Below are 7974 nucleotides of genomic sequence, written 5' to 3'. Positions count from 1 at the left end.
ACTGTGCACGGTGCTCCAAGTGTGGTCTAACCAAGGTCTATTGAGACCAGAACTGTGCACGCTGCTCCAAGTGTGGTCTAACCAAGGTCTATTGAGACCAGAACTCTGCACAGTGCTCCAAGTGTGGTCTAACCAAGGTATATGGAGACCAGAACTGTGCACGCTGCTCCAAGTGTGGTCTAACCAAGCTATATGGAGACCAGAACTGTACCACGGTGCTCCAAGTGTGGTCTAGCCAAGGTATATGGAGACCAGAACTGTGCACAGTGCTCCAAGTGTGGTCTAACCAAGGTATATGGAGACCAGAACTGTGCACGGTGCTCCAAGTGTGGTCTAACCAATGTATATGGAGACCAGAACTGTGCACAGTGCTCCAAGTGTGGTCTAACCAATGTATATGGAGACCAGAACTGTGCACAGTGCTCCAAGTGTGGTCTAACCAAGGTATATGGAGACCAAAACTGTGCACAGTGCTCCAAGTGTGGTCTAACCAGGGTATATGGAGACCAGAACTGTGCACAGTGCTCCAAGTGTGGTCTAACCAAGGTATATGGAGACCAGAACTGTGCACAGTGCTCCAAGTGTGGTCTAACCAAAGTATACGGAGACCAGAACTGTGCACAGTGCTCCACGTGTGGTCTAACCAAGGTATATGGAGACCAGAACTGTGCACAGTGCTCCAAGTGTGGTCCAACCAGGGTATATGGAGACCAGAACTGTGCACAGTGCTCCAAGTGTGGTCTAATCAAGGTATATGGAGACCAGAACTGTGCACAGTGCTCCAAGTGTGGTCTAACCAAGGTCTATGGAGACCAGAACTGTGCACGCTGCTCCAAGTGTGGTCTAACCAAGGTCTATGAAGACCAGAACTGTGCACAGTGCTCCAAGTGTGGTCTAACCAAGGTCTATGAAGACCAGAACTGTGCACGCTGCTCCAAGTGTGGTCTAACCAAGGTCTATGAAGACCAGAACTGTGCACAGTGCTCCAAGTGTGGTCTAACCAAGGTCTATGAAGACCAGAACTGTGCACGCTGCTCCAAGTGTGGTCTAACCAAGGTCTATGGAGACCAGAACTGTGCACAGTGCTCCAAGTGTGGTCTAACCAGGGTATATGGAGACCAGAACTGTGCACAGTGCTCCAAGTGTGGTCCAACCAGGGTATATGGAGACCAGAACTGTGCACTGTGCTCCAAGTGTGGTCCAACCAAGGTAAATGGAGACCAGAACTGTGCACAGTGCTCCATGTGTGGTCTAACCAAGGTCTATGGAGACCAGAACTGTGCACGGTGCTCCAAGTGTGGTCTAACCAGGGTATATGGAGACCAGAACTGTGCATAGTGCTCCAAGTGTGGTCTAACCAAGGTCTATGGAGACCAGAACTGTGCACGGTGCTCCAAGTGTGGTCTAACCAAGGTCTATGGAGACCAGAACTGTGCACGCTGTTCCAAGTGTGGTCTAACCAAGGTCTATGGAGACCAGAACTGTGCACAGTGCTCCAAGTGTGGTCTAACCAAGGTCTATGGAGACCTGAACTGTGCACAGTGCTCCAAGTGTGGTCTAACCAGGGTATATGGAGACCAGAACTGTGCACAGTGCTCCAAGTGGGGTCCAACCAGGGTATATGGAGACCAGAACTGTGCACAGTGCTCCAAGTGTGGTCTAACCAAGGTATATGGAGACCAGAACTGTGCACGCTGCTCCAAGTGTGGTCTAACCAAGGTCTATGGAGACCAGAACTGTGCACAGTGCTCCAAGTGTGGTCTAACCAAGGTCTATGGAGACCAGAACTGTGCACGGTGCTCCAAGTGTGGTCTAACCAAGGTCTATGGAGACCAGAACTGTGCACAGTGCTCCAAGTGTGGTCTAACCAAGGTCTATGAAGACCAGAACTGTGCACGCTGCTCCAAGTGTGGTCTAACCAAGGTCTATGGAGACCAGAACTGTGCACAGTGCTCCAAGTGTGGTCTAACCAAGGTCTATGGAGACCAGAACTGTGCACGCTGCTCCAAGTGTGGTCTAACCAAGGTATATGGAGACCAGAACTGTGCACAGTGCTCCAAGTGTGGTCTAACAAGGGTATATGGAGACCAGAACTGTGCACAGTGCTCCAAGTGTGGTCCAACCAGGGTATATGGAGACCAGAACTGTGCACAGTGCTCCAAGTGTGGTCTAACCAAGGTCTATGAAGACCAGAACTGTGCACGCTGCTCCAAGTGTGGTCTAACCAAGGTCTATGGAGACCAGAACTGTGTACAGTGCTCCAAGTGTGGTCTAACCAAGGTCTATGAAGACCAGAACTGTGCACGCTGCTCCAAGTGTGGTCTAACCAAGGTCTATGGAGACCAGAACTGTGCACAGTGCTCCAAGTGTGGTCTAACCAAGGTCTATGAAGACCAGAACTGTGCACGCTGCTCCAAGTGTGGTCTAACCAAGGTCTATGGAGACCAGAACTGTGCACAGTGCTCCAAGTGTGGTCTAACCAAGGTCTATGGAGACCAGAACTGTGCATGCTGCTCCAAGTGTGGTCTAACCAAGGTCTATGGAGACCAGAACTGTGCACGCTGCTCCAAGTGTGGTCTAACCAGGGTATATGGAGACCAGAACTGTGCACAGTGCTCCAAGTGTGGTCTAACCAGGGTATATGGAGACCAGAACTGTGCACAGTGCTCCAAGTGTGGTCTAACCAGGGTATATGGAGACCAGAACTGTGCACAGTGCTCCAAGTGTGGTCTAACCAAGGTATATGGAGACCAGAACTGTGCACGCTGCTCCAAGTGTGGTCTAACCAAGGTCTATGGAGACCAGAACTGTGCACAGTGCTCCAAGTGTGGTCTAACCAAGGTCTATGGAGACCAGAACTGTGCACGGTGCTCCAAGTGTGGTCTAACCAAGGTCTATGGAGACCAGAACTGTGCACAGTGCTCCAAGTGTGGTCTAACCAAGGTCTATGAAGACCAGAACTGTGCACGCTGCTCCAAGTGTGGTCTAACCAAGGTCTATGGAGACCAGAACTGTGCACAGTGCTCCAAGTGTGGTCTAACCAAGATCTATGGAGACCAGAACTGTGCACGCTGCTCCAAGTTTGGTCTAACCAAGGTATATGGAGACCAGAACTGTGCACAGTGCTCCAAGTGTGGTCTAACCAGGGTATATGGAGACCAGAACTGTGCACAGTGCTCCAAGTGTGGTCTAACCAAGGTCTATGGAGACCAGAACTGTGCACAGTGCTCCAAGTGTGGTCTAACCAAGGTATATGGAGACCAGAACTGTGCACAGTGCTCCAAGTGTGGTCTAACCAGGGTATATGGAGACCAGAACTGTGCACAGTGCTCCAAGTGTGGTCCAACCAGGGTATATGGAGACCAGAACTGTGCACAGTGCTCCAAGTGTGGTCTAACCAAGGTCTATGAAGACCAGAACTGTGCACGCTGCTCCAAGTGTGGTCTAACCAAGGTCTATGGAGACCAGAACTGTGCACAGTGCTCCAAGTGTGGTCTAACCAAGGTCTATGAAGACCAGAACTGTGCATGCTGCTCCAAGTGTGGTCTAACCAAGGTCTATGGAGACCAGAACTGTGCACGCTGCTCCAAGTGTGGTCTAACCAGGGTATATGGAGACCAGAACTGTGCACAGTGCTCCAAGTGTGGTCTAACCAGGGTATATGGAGACCAGAACTGTGCACAGTGCTCCAAGTGTGGTCTAACCAAGGTATATGGAGACCAGAACTGTGCACGCTGCTCCAAGTGTGGTCTAACCAAGGCCTATGGAGACCAGAACTGTGCACAGTGCTCCAAGTGTGGTCTAACCAAGGTCTATGGAGACCAGAACTGTGCACGGTGCTCCAAGTGTGGTCTAACCAAGGTCTATGGAGACCAGAACTGTGCACAGTGCTCAAAGTGTGGTCTAACCAAGGTCTATGAAGACCAGAACTGTGCACGCTGCTCCAAGTGTGGTCTAACCAAGGTCTATGGAGACCAGAACTGTGCACAGTGCTCCAAGTGTGGTCTAACCAAGGTATATGGAGACCAGAACTGTGCACAGTGCTCCAAGTGTGGTCTAACCAGGGTATATGGAGACCAGAACTGTGCACAGTGCTCCAAGTGTGGTCTAACCAAGGTCTATGGAGACCAGAACTGTGCACAGTGCTCCAAGTGTGGTCTAACCAAGGTCTATGGAGACCAGAACTGTGCACAGTGCTCCAAGTGTGGTCTAACCAAGGTCTATGAAGACCAGAACTGTGCACAGTGCTCCAAGTGTGGTCTAACCAAGGTCTATGGAGACCAGAACTGTGCACAGTGCTCCAAGTGTGGTCTAACCAAGGTCTATGAAGACCAGAACTGTGCACAGTGCTCCAAGTGTGGTCTAACCAAGGTCTATGGAGACCAGAACTGTGCACAGTGCTCCAAGTGTGGTCTAACCAAGGTCTATGAAGACCAGAACTGTGCATGCTGCTCCAAGTGTGGTCTAACCAAGGTCTATGGAGACCAGAACTGTGCATGCTGCTCCAAGTGTGGTCTAACCAAGGTCTATGGAGACCAGAACTGTGCACAGTGCTCCAAGTGTGGTCTAACCAAGGTCTATGGAGACCAGAACTGTGCACAGTGCTCCAAGTGTGGTCTAACCAGGGTATATGGAGACCAGAACTGTGCACAGTGCTCCAAGTGTGGTCTAACCAAGGTCTATGGAGACCAGAACTGTGCACAGTGCTCCATGTGTGGTCTAACCAAGGTCTATGGAGACCAGAACTGTGCACAGTGCTCCAAGTGTGGTCTAACCAAGGTCTATGGAGACCTGAACTGTGCACAGTGCCCCAGGTGTGGTCTAACCAAGCTCTATGGAGACCAGAACTGTGCACGCTGCTCCAAGTGTGGTCTAACCAAGGTCTATGAAGACCAGAACTGTGCACGCTGTTCCAAGTGTGGTCTAACCAAGGTCTATGGAGACCAGAACTGTGCATGCTGCTCCAAGTGTGGTCTAACCAAGGTCTATGGAGACCAGAACTGTGCACAGTGCTCCAAGTGTGGTCTAACCAAGGTATATGGAGACCAGAACTGTGCACGCTGTTCCAAGTGTGGTCTAACCAAGGTCTATGGAGACCAGAACTGTGCACAGTGCTCCAAGTGTGGTCTAACCAAGGTATATGGAGACCAGAACTGTGCACGGTGCTCCAAGCGTGGTCTAACCAAGGTCTATGGAGACCAGAACTGTGCACGCTGTTCCAAGTGTGGTCTAACCAAGGTCTATGGAGACCAGAACTGTGCACGCTGCTCCAAGTGTGGTCTAACCAAGGTATATGGAGACCAGAACTGTGCACGCTGCTCCAAGTGTGGTCTAACCAAGGTCTATGGAGACCAGAACTGTGCACGCTGTTCCAAGTGTGGTCTAACCAAGGTCTATGGAGACCAGAACTGTGCACAGTGCTCCAAGTGTGGTCTAACCAAGGTCTATGGAGACCAGAACTGTGCACAGTGCTCCAAGTGTGGTCTAACCAAAGTCTATGGAGACCAGAACTGTGCACAGTGCTCCAAGTGTGGTCTAACCAAGGTATATGGAGACCAGAACTGTGCATGCTGCTCCAAGTGTGGTCTAACCAAGGTCTATGGAGACCAGAACTGTGCACGCTGCTCCAAGTGTGGTCTAACCAAGGTATATGGAGACCTGAACTGTGCACAGTGCTCCAAGTGTGGTCTAACCAAGGTATATGGAGACCAGAACTGTGCACAGTGCTCCAAGTGTGGTCTAACCAGGGTATATGGAGACCAGAACTGTGCACAGTGCTCCAAGTGTGGTCTAACCAAGGTATATGGAGACCAGAACTGTGCACAGTGCTCCAAGTGTGGTCTAACCAAGGCTCATTCTCTTGATCCTCATTCTCTTCTCTGCTCCGCTCCCACCCAGGTGCCACCGAGTGTTCTAGGACTCCTCACTCAGATGCAGCATGAAGAACGGAGAAGCGCTTCAGGCGTGGACGGGATGGGGGACCGGAGCAAGAAGCCGGAGATCCAGGGCTCGGGGCCGAGCCCTCCGCCACAGGCCGGAGGGGAGGGTGCGGAGAAGCGCTGGTGGAACTGCCGCCTGTCCGACAGCGTGAAGGGTCTCCTGGTGGCCCTGCTCGGGGGCGGAGTCCCCGCCGGCTTCGTGGCCCCCTTCACCCGGATCGCCTACGAAGCCTCTCACATCCCCTCGCTGGAGATCCTGCTGTTCCGCTGCCTGGTCCACATGTCCCTGGCCTTCTACCTGAAGCTCCGGCGGATCCCGCTCTTCGGGCCCCGGGAGGCCTGGCGGACCGTCTTCATCCACGCCTTTATCAACATCGTGTCCATCGCCTGCGCCTACAGCTCCTTCATGGTCATCCCCGCCGGCAACGCGGCCACCGTCCGCAAGGGGACCTCCACCCTCTGCTCCACCATGATGGCCTTGGTCATCAACAGCTACCACCTCAGCGTCTACGATTGGCTGGGCCTGCTGGGCAGCATGCTGGGCCTGGGGCTGATCGTGCTGCCCGACCTGGCCAGCCCGGACCAGGGCTCCCGCATCTCCGACATCTTCGGCTACATCCTGGCCATGCTGGGAGGCCTGGCCCTGGCCATGGCCCTCATGATCTTCCGCACCCTCACCCACCCGTCCCGGCTGCTGACGGCCGCCTTCACCTTCGGGCTGGTGGGCAGCTTGGTCTGCGGACCTCTCATGCCCCTGCTGCAGGTGCCCACCATGCCGGCCGACACCCTGAGCTGGAGCTGCGTCGTCGGAGTCACCGTCCTGGCCCTGGTCTCCTTCTTCTGCGCCAACTACGCCGTCACCAAGACCCACCCGGCCCTGGTGTGCGCCTTCCTCCACTCCGAGGTGGTCGTGACCATGATGATCCAGTACTACGTCCTGCACGAGCCCGTCACCCCTTTCGACATCAGTGGAGCCAGCGTGATAATCTGCAGCATCATCGTAATCACCGCCAAGAACATGGTCCCCAAAGAGGAAGAGAAGTCAAGTGAAACAAAATAACATTAAAAATTTTAATTTTGTACACATCCAAGTCTGTGTGGTGCTTTTCTGTTTCTTTTGTCAGCTGGGCACCCCGCTTACCGCAACTAAACTTGCATTTCGATATCGGAACAGGAGTGGGCCATTCGGCCTCTTGAGCCTGCTCCGCCATGCAATAAGATCATAACAACATCTTCTTAGGCAGTCCCTCGGAACCGAGGATGACTTGCTTCCACATTTTTAATGAGTTCTCAGATGACTGATGAGTCCAATGCGGGACCTACAGTCTCTGTCACAGGTGGGGCAGACGGTGGTTGAAGGGGCGGGTGGGTGGGGTGCTTGGGTTGACGTGCGCTCCTTGCGCTGCCTGCGCTTGGCTTCCGCTTGCTCCCTGCGAAGAGACTCGAGGTGTTCGGCACCTTCCCAGATGCTTCTCCTCCACTTTGTGCGGTCTTGGGCCAGGGATTCCCAGGTGTCGGTGGGGGGGATGTTACACTTTTTCAAGGAGGCTTTGAGGGTGTCCTTGAAGCGTTTCCTCTGCCCACCTGGGGCTCTGTTGCCGTGCCGGAGCTCCGAGTAGAGCGCTTGTTTTGGGAGTCTCATATCAGGCATGCGGACGATGTGGTCCGTCCATCGGAGCTGATCGAGCGTGGTCAAAGCTTCGATGCTGGGGATGTTGGCCTGAGCGAGAACACTGACATTGGTACGCCTGTCCTGCCAATGGATTTGCAGGATCTTGCGGAGGCAGCGTTGGTGGTACCTCTCCAGTGCTTTGAGGTGCCTGCTGTACATGGTCCATGTCTCTGAGGCATACAGCAGGGCGGGTATCACTGCTGCATCATCATCAGAATTAGGAGCAGGAGTCGGCCATATGGTCCCTCGAGCCTGCTCCGCCATTCCATAAGATCATGGCTGATCTATGACCTAGCTCCACCTACCCGTCTTTGCCCCATATCCCTTAGGTTAACAGAAATCCATCAATCTCAGATCTAAAAT

The 7974-nt window shown here is 53.1% G+C and overlaps 1 protein-coding gene across 2 annotated transcripts in view; it reads left to right on the top strand.

The window, feature by feature from the left end:
- The window catches only part of LOC147091115 (solute carrier family 35 member G3-like), a 30395-nt gene extending 23371 nt beyond the window's left edge, over window positions 1-7024 (top strand). For both annotated transcript variants that reach the window (XM_085977583.1, XM_085977582.1), the window contains exon 2: window positions 5899-7024. In XM_085977583.1, the coding sequence (XP_085833709.1) occupies window positions 5899-6999 (1101 nt within the window). In that variant the 3' untranslated portion in view covers window positions 7000-7024. The remainder of the gene's footprint in view (window positions 1-5898) is intronic.
- Window positions 7025-7974: the final 950 nt, after the last annotated feature.

This window comes from Somniosus microcephalus, unplaced genomic scaffold (genome assembly GCF_052327205.1).
Source record: "Somniosus microcephalus isolate GS21.2 unplaced genomic scaffold, FLI_Smic_1.0 unresolved_chr4, whole genome shotgun sequence".
Lineage (NCBI taxonomy): Eukaryota > Metazoa > Chordata > Chondrichthyes > Squaliformes > Somniosidae > Somniosus > Somniosus microcephalus.
The sequence above is the reverse complement of the archived record's forward strand: the minus strand, read 5'-3'. Positions and strand labels throughout refer to the sequence as shown.